The sequence below is a fragment of the Mesoplodon bidens genome (assembly GCF_964165515.1).
Source record: "Mesoplodon bidens genome assembly, chromosome: 3".
NCBI classification, from domain to species: Eukaryota; Metazoa; Chordata; class Mammalia; order Artiodactyla; family Ziphiidae; genus Mesoplodon; species Mesoplodon bidens.
Window position 1 is genome coordinate 51,947,080 of NC_138178.1, and position 17,008 is coordinate 51,964,087.

The 17,008-nt window shown below is 35.6% G+C and overlaps 1 protein-coding gene and 1 pseudogene across 3 annotated transcripts in view; one reads left to right on the top strand and one right to left on the bottom strand.

Annotated features, from left to right (window-relative positions):
* The window catches only part of VPS13C (vacuolar protein sorting 13 homolog C), a 181,591-nt gene that overhangs the window by 70,398 nt on the left and 94,185 nt on the right, over positions 1-17,008 (bottom strand). For both annotated transcript variants that reach the window (XM_081228757.1, XM_081228756.1), the window contains exons 34-42: positions 16,152-16,299; positions 14,947-15,055; positions 8,088-8,224; positions 6,246-6,402; positions 5,202-5,281; positions 4,647-4,706; positions 3,789-3,945; positions 1,895-2,011; positions 319-422 (exon numbers count right to left, since the gene is read on the bottom strand). In XM_081228757.1, the coding sequence (XP_081084883.1) occupies positions 319-422; positions 1,895-2,011; positions 3,789-3,945; positions 4,647-4,706; positions 5,202-5,281; positions 6,246-6,402; positions 8,088-8,224; positions 14,947-15,055; positions 16,152-16,299 (1,069 nt within the window). The remainder of the gene's footprint in view (positions 1-318; positions 423-1,894; positions 2,012-3,788; positions 3,946-4,646; positions 4,707-5,201; positions 5,282-6,245; positions 6,403-8,087; positions 8,225-14,946; positions 15,056-16,151; positions 16,300-17,008) is intronic.
* On the top strand, positions 10,193-12,970 carry LOC308614380 (intraflagellar transport protein 88 homolog; annotated as a pseudogene). Its single transcript has 2 exons — positions 10,193-11,134; positions 11,363-12,970. The product of its transcript is annotated as an intraflagellar transport protein 88 homolog (transcript).

A 17,008-nucleotide genomic window follows, 5' to 3' on the forward strand; every position in this document is an offset into this window, starting at 1 on the left:
AAAGAAGCATCACTTAAATTCAACCTTCAACAAATTATTAGTTAAAAACATTTAACTTGACAATAACTTTTTCCTATATCTATAAAAGAAGTTTTATCAATGGAGGTATCAATCACTTAATTGGTTAGAAATAACTTTTACAAATCACCTAGTCTATATACACTGTGAAAGCAGATGATGACCATATTCATGCTTACTCCCTAACAAAATGCCTGACACATGACAGATAATAAATATACACTGAACAAATGATTAAAGGCAGCTCAAACCCCAAAAAACAAAAATAAATTTCAATATAGAAATGTATCTTTTAATTACCTTTTTGTGAATGGAAGTTGAATCAACATTCGTAACTATGATATCCTTAAGTCTGGCAAACATGTCGGTCTGCTTTGGCCTCACAGAAATAGAGGCATCCATTCCTGTGGGAAACACAACACTTTTCACCTAATCCAAGTGAACTAATTTAGTGGTTTTTAATTCAATAATATACTACCAAGATAGAGCATAGATAAAAATTACTATTAGACATATTAAAGGGAACAACTTCTTTTTTTTTTTTTTTTTTTTTTTTGGCCACGCCAAGTGGCATGTGGGAATGTGGGATCTTAGTTCCCCGACCAGGGATACAACCCATGCCCCTTGCACTGGAAGCCCAGACAGAGTCTTAACCACTGGACCACCAGGGAAGTCCCAAAGGTAACAACTTCTATGTATGAGATACCTAAGAAAGATTATAATATCTTTAAGTTCTAGAAGCATCTCATACATAAACTTTGTGGAAATTTTAAAACAAAAGAAATCAAATGTCAAAGAAAATTAATCACAGGTCTCCAAACACAAGTATCCTGTGCATTATTAGAAAGATCAGAATTGGTCATTTATGATGACACCTAACATTTGTTAAACAGTTATTTTACAAACATTATATAATGAAAACTATTACTCTGAAAACTAAAGAATTGGAATTATAATTAAATATAATTTGATGAATAAATACTATTCTTCCTACAGTAAACTGTATCTAAAACACAATCTTTTAACATGTCTCTCCAAAAAAATGTTTGTCATTCTCATAATTTCTAAAGGCATGATTTCTAAAACCACTCCTCAGAGTGAATGAGAGAATGCCTACTAAGTTAAGCCCCAAGAATGAACCTAAATCATTACTATGCTATGCATAAATAGATACTCAGTAACATTTGTTGAATTGAACTGATTTTCTAACCCCTTGTTAACTGCTTATTATGTACATACCAGGCACTTTTCTTAATACATGTAAATTTGTAAACTTAATCCTCATAACAATCCCATGAATAATTACTATAACTATCTCCATTTTACAGAAGAGGGAACTCAGGCACGGAAACATTAATTAATTTGCTCAAGGTCAGCCAGTAAGCGTTAGAGCCAAAATTTGAACCTTGGCAGGCTGGCTCCAGAACCCATGGTATAATCTGAACTCATCTTTATATGAGGCTGATGATGAGTAAAGCTTACAAAATTTCCTTTAGAAACTTCTCTTCCTGATGCTATATAAGCACAAAAGACAAGGGAAATAGGATAATGACATTTTCTTTACTCTGTGAGATGTTATGATATTCATTTCTCAGTTTAAAGTTATATTATTCTGAAAATGCAAACAGAACATGAGATTAAGCTTTAGACTTATTCTGAAAAATTTTTTAAACATAAGGAATGTCTCACATCAGTCATGAATCATAACAAATTTACTTCTAACATTTCAAAGCACATCTTTGAAAAGTTTGCAAGAATCTTCAATGTAAGTAAACCAAAAGACGACTCATGAGAAATCTACCATGCAACAAGCTCATTCTTCCTGAAGGTCTATGTAAAGAAACAGAAATACCTACACCAAGAAAAAGTTACTTACCATGTATTCTAATATCTGCAATATTACACTTCTGATCACAGATAAAGACATTAAATGCATTTAGTTCAGCTATGACCTTTAAATCAAACACATCATCTTGAGAAGTGTTGCTGGATACTGAAAAGTAATAGAATCCTAGTGATTAGCAAAGTGCAAAGATGATATAACATAAAATAATCCCCAAATCGCTAAAAGCACATTATGAACTATGAAGAACCAAAAAGGTCTCCATTAAGATTACATATAATTAATATTATTTTAAAATGCCAATCAGACAGAAAGTAGTATATTTCCATCCAAGTTAAAAATAAAGGCAACGTTTACTAGCACCTTACAAGTATAATTTTGCTAGATGGAAACTTTACTATAATTTTTCTTGTGGGTAAAAAGGAAACCCCCTATATTAGAATTCTAAGATTCCAAAAGAGCTAAATTTTGATTTGGAACTCCTTTTCATACCATATATTAGATCAAAGAAAAATATTTCATGAAAAATTGAAATAGTGATGACAGTAAAATATGTATTATTAACTATGACACATACATGTTATTAACTATAGAGACAACTTCCCTAGATTATATTATGTTTCTCCATGAAGAATCCTAAAAAAAGTTCTATAAGAGATGAACATAAAGGGCTAAAGTTAAGAAAAAAACAAAAAATTATTTTATAATGTGTATTTGTGTCTGTGCACGTGTATAAAAATCACAATCAAATGGATTCCCTTAATCTATTTTAGTCTAGGCCCTGATTGATAAATTTAAGATATGATTTCCTAGAGATTTGTCTTGACTGAAGGAAACACTTTTTCCTATAAAACTGTAAAAGTATGGGGACATCAGTCCTTAATCACCAGGATGATAAAAGGGTTTTTTTCCCCTTTAAGATTTAAAGTAGCAAAATCAAACCATAAAAAACAGCTATTTGGCATAACTAGAAGATTGTTTCTTTGGATTACTATTTTTTGTAGTTTATTGTGAGCTTAAACATTGCTTTTTCATTTATTCAACTGTGTGCACGTGCGTGTGTATGTATGTATATGTTATGTAAGTATTTCCATGGATATTAATGTAACAAGTACATTAAAGACGAAGAAGGTAAAACTCTTTTACTCTAGTTTAATGCAAAAATACTGCTCTGCTCCCTGGTTAAAAAAAAATCTCATCCTTGTATCAGATCTAATATTACTAACAGTATTCATTTTAAAGATGCCAGTAATATAGATATAATACAACTAGGTAATGGTCTGAAAATTAAATTACCAGATGTTAGATACTCACACCATATGACATGAAAGAAAAATAATTAAAATGATATTTGGCTTAAAAATAGGCACATGTTCACTCACGCTACACCACATCTAATATTTCACGGTACAAATTGTGGCATGTGCCCATATCTCTATGTGACTTAAATACAGTTTTGGTTAGAAACCAAAGTGAGTCTGTCTCTTCCATGAGATTGTTCCTTTTGTGTTTTGCAAAGCTGAAAACTGTTGAGCACCAGGTAGTTTTAACTGACTGACTGAAATGGGCCTTTGTTACTATGCATGATTGTGTTCATATTTTAATTACTTCCTTTCTCACTTTCACTGGAGTGAAGGTTACAGAGACATCAATGCAAAGTACATACAACTTTATTTTACATAAAAGCTAGGCAGTGAAATCAAATATAAATACGTGATTAATATTAAACACTTATTTAAAATCTCTCACTAAATTACCTTATTATACCATAGGGATAAAATCTGCTTTCTTTTGAAACCAACCTCATCTGTCAAAGCAGCTAAAACATTAAGGTGATAAACAGTTATCTTAGCTTGAAAATACATGTTATTATATGATTATTAAAGTTCAGATAGAAAGTATTAAACCATGACTCAAAAGTTAATACCAGTTTTGGCAATGATACTTCTGGACTCCCCCATAAGTGGCTTCAGCTCCGATTCCTTCTTAGAAGGTTCAGAGGATGGAAGAGCAGATGATAAAAAATCCATGAAGGACAGTAAAGCTTCCAAATGAAGAACCAAGTTTAAGGATGAAAATGAAACCTAAGATAATGAACAATTAGAGAGGCAGATTTCAGATATAGAAACATTTTTATGTCAAACCTCAACGTATACAAGTAGCACAAGAATAGTTCAACTAAGGACTTCTTTTTTGAGAAAGAACTCACTATTACTTTGTCAACCTTTACCAGACAATAAACCAACACTGCCCACTCCCACACCCAACAATAATTCTAACCTCAACGGAACTTGATAGGCTTTAAGTAAAGATACAAGAAGTATTATCAGCCTTAGGTTGGTCGGTCCCCTTACAGATGGTCCCAAGACAGACTACACACGCTCAAATGGATGGTGACCAATGTCTGTACTGAGCCATACTTTTAGCCTTACCCTTAATTTTTTTCTAATCCTAAAGCCAATTCATTCAAATGTTTAATGTTTCCATCAACACTACGCCAAATAATCATAGTGAACAAAATTTCCTTAAACAATATTTTCTTTGTGTACAACAAGGAATCATTAATTTATATCTGGGAAACAAGGAGTCTTTTAGGAAATCAAATCAACTTTTGTAATAACTTTATTTCAACTCTCCATCCATTTCTTTTATCTACAAAATTAAACCTATTATTATTACCACCCTTATGCTAATTTTAGAGCTCACAATCTCACAACTGAAGATGGCTTTGAAGCTAGATTTAATCAATATAATCTAACCTTATGGTGAATTAGAAAAGATTTACCTGAAGTCTTTGTTTGGTATTGTCATGGATGGTTTTAAATTCTGGTCCATCACTGTCTGCCTACAAATAATGGAGGACAAAGCCACTGGGTTGCAAACACTAAAAATTCACACACTGAAAAAATATATATATATTCTTTACTTTTCAAAGTATGCTATGAAAACACTATAAACATATTTCTTAAAGGCAAAGAAGAACATGCCAAAAACATGACCACGTAAGCATTTCTTATATTCTACAGAAGCAAAAACCCGAACTCCTTATCCTACTTGGGAGGAAATGCTAAAGGTAGGGAAAACTGTCAGTGTATCTAGATTATAATAGATTTTGCTTCAAATTACAATGGAACTTTGTATACATCTACTTATTCAAAAACATAGGATTAACTCAGAAGTTTACTGAAATTATCCAGGATTGTCAGATGCTTGCATAAATCACTATAATCAACCAGGTTTAGGATGAAAAATTTTAGGGGAGAAAACCAAGATATTATATACAGGGGAATGACATAATTTCATATATGCAAACATTAAAGAATCCTAGAAATGAAACTACCTTTTTCAATAACATTTTCAGAAGGGGTTCATCTGTTACATTAGAAGAGTTAATAATGTGAAGAGGTTCTCCTTTAGAGTCTAAAAGAGAAAAAAGAGAGGGCAGATCCATTATTAAGTCGTTTAGACATTTCAAATGTATTTAAAAACAGACCAGCCAGTTACACAAATATAAGTTTGTCAAAACTCCGAGTTGTACGCTAAAATGGGTGAATTTACTGTATATAAATCATATCTCAATAAAGCTGGCTTTGAAAAAAAAAACTAAAGAAACTCCAAAAAACACAAAAAACCCAGCACTGGCCAATTAGAAATGCTATAACATTTGGTACTACTGGTATTACTTATTTGAACAAATCATAATATATTAAAGAACAAAGCTATAAAATACTTAAACTAGTGATTATTCTCAATACAAGTTTGCTTTACTTAAAGTTACCCCACAGAGTTCCTATAAACTTTAAACACCCATACCAACTTTAAAAGTTGGCTTGGTGCAATTTAGAAAGTGAATTTGAAAGGCTGAAGAGACTACAAGGTGATGTTAAATTTTTCCTCTATATATTTCTGGGTTGTTTAATTTTTATTTTTTACAAGTATATATTAATGTCATTAAACACAAATAAAAAATACTTATGTAATTTTAAAATAAATAAAAAACCAAAGAAAAGAAGTTACTTCCTAGTAAATTAACTCACCTTTCAAAAAGGGTCCCTGGGCTCTATACCTGGGTATTGTTCTCAGAGCACAGTTATAATGTAATGTTGCTTTTCATAAGTACTGAAGCGTTATGTACTGAAGACATATGCCTCATTTTTCTTTTAGATATATTCTACTCTGTGCTAAATATTTAGATATAGACTTACTTTATGACAAATAACTACATAATGAATTTTAACTATCAAATTACTTTATATTAATGTAATAAATTTAAACTAACTGAATAATTATGGTGACACTAATAAATATGCTTCATGTTGATAAAAAGGTAGTGACCATCTGCCTATTATATGCACAGTTTACAGAGACTATACTTCACACTTACCAGTGAACTCAAAGCATCGCATACTAATTTTTTTTAGATAAGCTTCAGCAGTCAGGTCGTAGGCTTTAACTCTAGCTTCCAGTCCAAGCTGCAGGACATTTAGTTCACATAAAGGCCTTCCTTTCTTTTCTGCTTTTTCCATCAAAGTAATCACGACCTAGAAAAAGGTACCATTATTACCACAAACTATTTCAATAATATACATTGAAGATAAGTTAACAATTTAATAATCATCCAGAATGATATTATCAAAATATTCACACAGCGTAAAGATGTTCACTTCTATTTGTGCCTGGAAATTACCTAGGGTTATTTACTTTGGAAGGCCTACTTACTTTTAAGACTTTTAAAGTACTGTCACTATATTTTAATGGATTTCAAGATAGTTATGAAAAAAAAAAGTTGTTCTGCCTAATTCCCAGAAGTCCTAGTCTGATGGATGGTGTCAGACTAGATCTGAAAGTCTGAGATAAACAGTCAATTTTTAAACTACTCCTAAGGCAAGGTTTCTTAACCTTGGCACCACTGACATCTGGGGCTGGATAATTCTTTCCAGTGGGGAGTAGTCCCATGCGCTGTAGGCTGTTTAGTGGCATCACTGGCCTCTACCCACTGGTTGCCAGTAGCCCACTCTCTCTCTGGATAGTGACAACCAAAAATGTCTTCACACAATGCTAATTATCAGCTTGAGGGAAGGATGCAAATTGCTTCCCCCCACCCTAATCACTGTCCTAAGGGAAGGGAACTGTAATTATATGTATTACAAATAATATTAAAAAGGACTTACAGGTTTTATATGTACATATGTTAATGAAACCCATTTGCAAATAGAATTATTCATTTATCAATGTTTCAATTATCAAAGCCTAAAAATCTTCAATAACTGTAACATTAACCAGAAAAACAGCAGAGGTTTAGCATGAAGGAAGTTAGTTTCAAAACATATATTTCAGATCAAAAAAGTAGCACTCATTTGTTCAAAAGTTTATTTTTGACTCAAAGATAGAACATAACCTCTGCACAGCTATTTAACAATGAAGGGATTTTGGAGAAAGTTCTTCTAAGTCCCTGTATCCGCGATGCTTTCCCACATACACACGTGTATGCCTGTCCCTCTTTCTACCCTGTCCCAGCCCCTTTCCTAAACTCCTTTCCTCAGACTGTATCTTCTCCTTTAAAAATTCAACTAAATCTCACTTCCTCCAGGTAATCTTCCCTGACTCTTTCAGACTGCTTAGATGCCCTCTTCCTACCATCACTGCCACAAGCTCCCTGGGCACATTTTTAATGGGAGTACTTAACAAAAATTTTAATTGTTTTCTTGTTTGAGTTCAGAGTTTATGTCTTTTACTTCTGTATCCTTAGCACTTAGTACATGCAATGAATACCTGTCATGTGTGTGAACACAGAAGAGGAAAATTCATTTAACCTTAAGAATCTGCAGATGGAAAGCAGGTAATGGTAATATAACATTTTAAAATGTAGGCATATTGTGTTTTATTCTATTAATGGTTTCTAAAATTTGCAAAGAATTTCTCTGTCATTTTTCCCTTTCCTGCCTTCCCTATATAAAATCCAAAGCAGGCCAACTGTCCTAAAATCATTTGAAAAGCCTGTTACAGGGCATATTACCATTTTCTCTGTAAGTATTATATCCCCCAAATACAACTCATCTTTAGCAAACTCTCAAATTTTTAAACATTTCTACATACAAATTACGAAAAGCCTTTGTAAGCTTTTTCTATCCATATCAATAATCTACAAGTTTACTTTATTACAGGTAATTCCAAATATCCATTATTTATCCACCTCATTTTATAAAAACAGATGAAAATTACACACCTCTTTGATTTCAAATTTCAGCAGCATATTAATGATGTCTACAGATCTAATTTCTTCCACTCCAGCTGTTAAACTATCTTGTGAAACATGCGTATCTTGTTTTAATGTAGAGATTTCAAGTGGCTCTTTAGTTTCACCTAAAGATGTTTAAAAGAAATTCATTCACTCCTATTCACACATTTCTTACATGAATACTCAACAAGGACTTATACAAGTACTCTGGACTTGGTTTAGGCATTGAAAATCCACAAATCAGTCATACACAGCTCTAGTCCTTAGAAAGCTCATGGCTTAGTAGAAGAAACATATATACTTAAAATACAAACAAAATAAGAAGGCCCCACCTAGTCACATTAAATGGACAAATGTTAATAGTCTCTAGATAAAGTACGTAGAAAGCACAGAACTAAGCATGACACTGTCATGAGAAGGTCAAGAAAGTCTTACTAGGAGAGTTATAATTCAAGTAGAACTGAAGGAGCTCCTCACACAGAGAAGAATAAAATAAGAGGTAGTAGAAAACCACAGAGAGATAACACATCAGGACAGGTTTTGCAAACAGAATGGAGTTTGATATGGTTACATCATAAGGAGGATAATAAGAGCTAAGGCTTGATATGAAAGAAGCAGGGGCGGGTGGGGGGGGAGTTAAAGCCTCTTATGCCATACCAAGAATCAAAAGTAAAACCATATGAATATGACCCTGTTGTCCTGAAATTCACGTATCCTGAAATGCAGTAAAATTGCTTTCTAAACTGTAATACACAACACTAATAATAGCTATCACTTGCAAAGTACTTAACCTCTGTGTTGGATGTTGTGCTAACAGATGTTCACAGACTATCTCATTTAACTCTTACAACAACACTTTAAGGTAAAACCTTTACACTGTCCTTATTTCACATATGAGCAAATTGAGGTCCAGACAGATTCAGTACCTTGTCTAGTGTTTTCCATATGGAAAACCACTGCTGTTAATTATTACCTTTGAGAAAGCAATGCACAGGGCAAGGTTTCTTAACTATCACCTTATTTCAGCACTGTTCCAAACATAATGTGATTGAGGGAAAATAATTCTACCAAATATTTTGCTTCTACAAAACAATTCCTGGAACAGGCAAAGATTTCTTAAATAGGAAAAAAAAAGCACTGATAATTTTTTAAAATTGTGTATTAGAATTCATTAAAATTAACTAATTCTATTAAAAGAAAGCCTATTAAGAGAGTGAAAAGGTAAAGCACAGATAGGGAGAAGATATTTCTACACATACACTAACATGTATACATATAACACATATAACCAGCAAAGGGCTCCTAACCAGAATGAATAAACAACTCCTATACACCAATTAGAAAAAAGACCATACCTCAGTAAAGATAATGGTCAACAGACTTGAATGATCATGTCATAAAAGAGGATAACCAAATGGCATATGAAAAGGTTTTCAATTTCATTAGTTATCAGGGAACAAATAAAAACCATAGACATACTACTATATAACCATCAGGATGGCTAAATTTTACAAGACTGAGGATAGCAAGCACTGGTGAGAATGTGAAAAAACTGGAACTCTCATACATTGCTAGTAGGAAAGTAAATTGGTTCAACCCCTTGGAAAACTGTTCAGTATAGCCTGGCGTAAGTTACTGAAGTGAAATGTAAGCTAACATATGACCCGGTAATTCTACTCCTAGCTATATGTCCAAAAGAAAACAGTATATAAGTGTGCCGAAAGACTGTACAATGACATTCATAGCAATTTCACTCATGATAGTCAAATACTGGAAACAGGAATAAAAAGAACAAACCAGCGCTATAGACATCAACATGGATGAATCCCACAAAATTTGAATGAAAGAAAGCCAAGGCATCCGAGCGTGGGCAGCGCTGCAGCCGTGCAGCTCTCTGCGGAGCCCCAGAAAGGCCGCGCCGGCCCCACCACGCTCGTGGTCGCGCTGCCCCCTCGCCGCGAGACAGGAGAGGGCTCGGGGCAGCGTGGGTGCCTGCCGCCCTCCGAGGGGGCCGTGGGGACAGGGCGCGGGGGCTCTGCCCCCAGCCCGTGCCCTGCCCCGCCCGGAGCCACGCGCGGCCCTCGAGCCCCTGACCCCGAGTGCGTGACGTGAAGCTCCAAAATCCCCGGCAAGACTCCGCGGAGGCACGAGCTCGGCCCGCTCTCACGGAGGTACAAATGATGCAAAATGGATACCTCGCCCCAGAGACAGATGAAGATGATCTTTAGTCTGGCTATAACAACTACAATCCAACCTATGATACCGAGGAACTGGAGAATGACACAGCTTTTCAGCAAGCTGTGAGAACTAGTCATGGCAGACCTCCTGTAACTGCTAAAATACCAAGCACATTGGTTGCTAGACCTGTAGCTACTGGGTATGGGTCCAAGACATCCCTGGCATTGTCAGTGGGAAGACCAATGCAGGGGCTCTTCAGGATGGAGTTACTAGACCCATGACAGCAGTGAGGGCAGCTGGTTTTACCAAAGCAGCTTTGAGAGGCTCTGCGTTCGACCCCCTTGGTCAGTCGTGGGGCCCTGCACTGCCCCTGGAGGCCAGGAATGAAGACAGCCGAGAAGAAAAGATGAGACAAGTAGAGAAGAAAGTAAATGAGTCGGTAGAAGAAAGCTGTATTGCTAACAGTCGTGGAGACTTAAAATTCGCCTTAGAAAAGGCAAAAGATGCAGGAAGAAAAGAGAGAGTCCTGGTGAAACAAGGAGAACAAGTTACAAGTCCAGAAAACATCAATTTGGATTTAACTTAATCAGTTCTTTTCAACTTGGCCAGTCAATATTCAGCTAATGAAATGTATGCTGAAGCACCAAACACCTATCAAGTTACACTGAAAAATAAGATGTTTAGCAATGCAGGACGGTTGAAAGTGAATATGGGAAATATTTATTTAAAGCAAAGAAATTATTCCAAAGCCATTAAATTCTACCAAATAGCCTTAGATCAAATTCCAAGTGTCCATAAAGAAATGAGGATTAAAATTATGCAGAACATTGGAGTTAACATTTATTAAAACTGGGCAGGGCTTCCCTCGTGGCACAGTGGTTGAGAGTCCACCTGCCGATGCAGGGGACACAGGTTCGTGCCTCGGTCCGGGAGGATCCCACGTGCCGCAGAGCAGCTGGGCCTGTGGGTCATGGCCGCTGAGCCTGCGCGTCCGGAGCCTGTGCTCTGCAGCGGGAGAGGCCACAGCAGTGAGAGGCCCGTGTACCGCAAAAAAACAAAAAACAAACAAACAAAAAACTGGGCAGTATTCAGATGCCATTAATTTATTTGAGCACATAATGAGCATGGCACCAAATATGAAGGCAGGCTTCAACCTAATTCTTAGTTACTTTGCTGTTGGAGATCGAGAAAAAAAGAAGGCATTCCAAAACTTGATTGCTGTTCCATTAGAAACTGATGAAGATGATAAATACATTTCACCAAGTGATGACCCACATACTAATTTAGTGATTGAATCTATAAAAAATGATCATCTAAGGCAAATGGAACATGAAAGGAAAGACATGGCAGAAAAATACATCATGACAGTTGCAAAACTCATTGCTCCTGTAATTGAAACATCTTTTGCTGTAGGTTATGATTGGTGTGTTGAAGCTGTGAAAGCTTCTCAGTATGTAGAGCTGGCAAATGATCTGGAAATAACGCAATTACATACCTGAGACAAAAGGACTTTAATCAAGCTGTAGAGACCTTTAAAATGTTTGAAAGAAAGGACAGTAGAGTGAAGAGTGCAGCTGCACCCAACCTCTCATTCCTGTATTATTTGGAAAATGAATTTGCAGAAGCCGGTAGCTATGCAGATTTAGCTGTGAACTCTGACAGACATAATCCGTCAGCTCTTACTCATAAAGGGAATACAGTTTTTGCAAATGGTGATTATGAGAAGGCAGCTGAATTCTAAAATGAGGCTCTAAGAAATGATTCTTCTTACTACAGCACTTTATAATATTGGCCTTACCTATAAGAAGCTAAACCAGCTTGATGAAGCTTTGGACTGTTTCCTGAAACTTCACGCAGTCCTAAGAGACAGCACCCAAGTCCTTTACCAGATAGCAAATGTATACGAATTAATGGAAGATCCCAATCAAGCTATGGAATGATTAATGCAGCCGATCAGCGTTGTTCCAACTGACTCCAGAGCTTTGTCTAAACTGGGAGGATTATATGACACTGAGGGGGATAAATCCCAAGCATTCCAATATTACTATGAGTCATATAGGTATTTCCCGTCCAACACTGAAGTCAACAAGTGGCTCGCGGCCTATTACATTGAAACCCAGTTTTGTGAAAAAGCCATTCAGTACTTTGAAAGAGCTTCTCTTATACAGCCTACACAGGTGAAATGGCAGCTGATGGTAGCTAGTTGTTTTAGAAGAAGTGGTAACTACCAAAAAGCATTAGATACTTACAAAGATATTCACAGAAATTTTCCAGAAAATGTTGAATGTCTACGTTTCTTGGTACATCTCTGCACAGACACTGGATTAAATGAAGTTCAAGAATATGCAACAAAACTCAAGAGATTGGAAAAAATGAAAGAAATCAGGGAACAGCACATCAAGTCTGGCAGGGATGGCAGCGGGGGTCTCCATGGGAGGAGAGACAGGAGCGCTGGCAGTGACAGTGGCCAGAAGTGTGGCTCCGGTAGCAGAGGCAAGCAGCTCAGCGCCCAGCTCCGAGCCCTGCCTGGGACAGACGAGCCTTATGAGAGCAGCAGTAACAAGGAGCTAGATGCCTCCTATGTGGATCCGCTTGGCCCGCAAATAGAAAGACCCAAAACCGCAGCCAAAAAGAGAGTCAACGAGGATGATTTTGCTGATGAACAGTTAGGAGATGATTTGCTTCCAGAATAATATATATTTTAATATATTATTTATTAAAGGAAAGAAATCACCTTACAAGAGAATACTCATGTTAAAGTTTGGATTAAATATCCAAACTTTAATTTTGCACACTGTCAAAACTTTAAATAAGTGTATTCTGTTCTATGAGTATGGATTTAGATTTTGTTTTGCTTTTTTTTTTTTTTTTTTTTTTTTTTTTCTTTTTGCGGTATGCGGGCCTCTCACTGCTGTGGCCTCCCCCGTTGCGGAGCACAGGCTCCGGACGCGCAGGCCCAGCGGCCACGGCCCACGGGCCCAGCCGCTCCGCGGCACATGGGATCCCCCCAGACCGGGGCACGAACCCGCATCCCCTGCATCGGCAGGCGGACTCTCAACCACTGCGCCACCAGGGAGGCCCTGTTTTGCTTTTAATGGAATAAAAACATGTGAAAATAAAAAAAAGAAAGAAGCCAAAAATGAAAGTAAATTCTCTATGATTCCTTTTATATGAAATTCAAAAAGAGGCAAAACTAATGTATGATATTACAAATCAGAACGGTACTTAATTCTGGGTGGATTCAGGGGCAGGGTGGGTGTTTGGTATTGATAGGTAAAGGCATAGGGAGAGCTCAAGGGTGCAGTGCTGGAAATGTTCTATATCTTAATCATGGTGATTACACTGGTGTAGCCATATATAAAAACCCACTGAATTGTACACTGAAGATTTGCACACTTTACTATATGTATTAACATACTGTAAAAAAGGTTTTCCCCCCCAGTATTTTGGGTTTTTTCTGAGACCCGATTGACATGTAATATTACATTAGTTTCAGGTAAAAAACGTTTTTTAAAATTGAAAAAGTACAGTGAGATACCATTTTTCACTCAGCAGCAAACTGGCAAAAATTTTTAAATCTGATAATACACTGTGTTAGAAAAAGCACAGAAGAATCACCTGATGGGAGTACAAAATGAGTATAAGTTCTATGGGAGTCAACTGGCAAATCTGTCAAAATGTTAATAAAATTAATTTTATTAAATGTATTGATTGAATTCAATTATTATTTTAATTTAATAAAAACTAAATACCTTTAACCCAGCAGTCCTGCATTTCCCCTACAGATAAACATGCACTTGTAAAAAAGTGTATGTACAAGGATATTTAATGCAACATAGTAAGAGTGAAAGACTGAAAACCACCTGAAATGTCCATCAATAGGGATTTGCTAACTAAATTATGATACTTCAACAGAATTTAATACCAAGCAGCCATTAGAAAGAATGAGTCAGATCTATACACAGCATATATATAGATATGGAATGAACACCAAGATACACTGTGTATGTGTATATGTGTACATATAAAACAGCTTAAAAAATAAGTCTGGTAGTTACTTTGCCTTTAAGGGCCACTGTATCTAATAATTTAAATACTATTTGCATTTTTACTGCTGTACAATTTTTTCAGTATCTTTGTTCAGTGGTAATTTATCAACCACTTCACTTTGTACAGCTAAAAATCAGATCAAGGGATTTCCCTGGCAGTCCAGTGGTTAGGAGTCCACACTTCCACTGCAGGGGGCATGGGTTCGATCCCTGGTCAAGGAACTAAGATCCTGCATGCCTCACAGTACGGCAAAAAAAATTTTTTTTTTATTTTTAAAAAAATTAAAAAATAAAAGTCAGATCAAGTATGCTACATAGCCTAGTGCCAACTTAAAATGTTTTTTTCTCTATACATGAAAGTTCAAAATTTTTTCCAGGAATTCACCATTGATCTGAAACCCTTCTTTATGGCCTCCTCCTAACTCATGCAACTTAGAAATAACTGACTTTACTCAACTTAAAAGCAAACTATGGTTTTATTCAATAGCATCTTATTTGTTTTCTTGGTAATACAAATCACAATTTGTAAATATATGTTTGTTTACTTCATTTTTATTGTTTGTCTCCCCTACAAAATTGTAAAAAAACATTTATTATACCACCTACTGTCAACTTCTTACCTGTCTCTTGCACTCTTGGTTTCACTTTATTCAAGTCTTCAGTAGCCTCACCAAGATTTTCTGCTAGTATTCTAAATAAAAGATTAAGATCTTCTTGATTTAGATTAACCTGTGAAATATGATGTTCCAAGAAAAGAAAAAGATATTTCATTTTAAAATGAAACAATTTTAATATGGAAAACAAATCCTTAGTAACAAAACACTAAGGACAGGATACTCTTAACATTGACTAAAAAATTATATAATCACTGTACACTCAAGTATTTCACTACTTATTTCATGTTAAAAATTTTATTTTCAAATATGAGACAGTGTTTGGAGAAAAACAATGTGACTTACAAGTCAATATTAGTTTCATCTACTTAACCAATATGATGACCCTTAGTGAAAGTTAATAATTATTAAAGAAATCAGATCACTTTTTTAAATAAGTGACTTTCAGAACACACATAAATTCTACTTTTTAAACAATAACAATTTCAATGTAATAAAAAGGCCACCTTCAATATGAAAAATAGGCATTTCACTCAATGCTCTAATTATCTGAGGGGTACTCAGATATCCCTAAAATAAAAGGGTATGTATATAATATATAGAATGAGCTATAATTATAATACACTAATAAATAATTTACAAACAGATCTCTGCTAACGTGTACACATAACAAATTTAAAAGCTAAGTAACATTTAACTGAAGATTAAATTCTACTAAAATTAATAAAGATCCTGTTGGACAATATCACACTGAAATTTTCCTTACAACAATCAGTAAAAATTCCACATTTCATTTAGATTTATAATGAGAAAGTCTTCAGAGTCTGAACTTTCAATAAGAAATTTTTTTTCTGGGACTTCCCTGGTGGCACAGTGGTTAAGAATCCGCATGCCAATGCAGGGCACACGAGTTCGAGCCCTGGTCCGGGAAGATCCCACATGCCACGGAGCAACTAAGCCCGCGCGCCACAACTACTGAGCCTGTGCTCTAGAGCCTGTGAGCCACAACTACTGAGCACGTGTGCCACAACTACTGAAGCCTGCAGGCCTAGAGCCCATGCTCCACTACAAGAGAAGCCACCACAATGAGAAGCCCACGTGCCGCAACTAGAGAATGCCCGCACGCAGCAATGAAGACCCAGTGCAGCCAAAACTAAATAAAATTTAAAAATAATTTAAAAGAAAAAAGTTTTTTTCACTCATATACTCACATTCATTGACTCAAGATGACCTTTAATTTCCACAACAGGCACCTTGTGGTACCAAGATGCAGCTAGATTCCGATTTACAGAAAACTCCAAATTAATTGGATGCAACAGCTGAATATCAGGATGGGAGATGCCTGGCTGGATCACTGTCCTAATGAAAAATATAATTGATATATATGTATAAACATAGGGGTAAATGTAACATATCATTAAAAAAACACGAAGCCCAAAGTTGCTGCTCTAAACATTGATTTGAAACAAAACTGTTTTAGTGTTTTCTAAACTTGGTCTATAATTAATTTAATCTACAATATACTAGCATGGACAGATTAAAACACAGCTGTCCCTTGAACAACACGGGAGACTAGGGTGACAACCCCTCCATGCAATCAGGTAACTTATAGTTTGCCCTTCATATTCCGGTTCCTCTGTATATGTGGTTCCTCCATAACCACAGTTCTAAACAAGCACAGGTTGTAAAATACTGTGTTATTTACCACTAGAAAAAAATATCTGCGCATAAGCAGACCCATGCAGTTCAAACCCGTGCTGTTGAAGGGTCAACTGTATATGATATACAATTAAATGCCTTTAAGAAAACTTTTTTCTTTAAACAGAAGATAGATGACAACCTGAGTAAATTTTTTAAAGAAACTGATATTTTTGAAGCTATGGGGGAAATCATCAATACAGTTGTTCAAGGACTGATATGTGTGCTGGTACAGAGATTAGAGAAAAAAATGGCAAGATGAAAAGTAAGCTATTTCTAAGTTTATAAAGCTCTTCAACCAGGATTCTTTTCTGGACTTGTTTTATAATCATTCCTTTTGTATTTAAGATAATTAAATCTCCTTGGACGG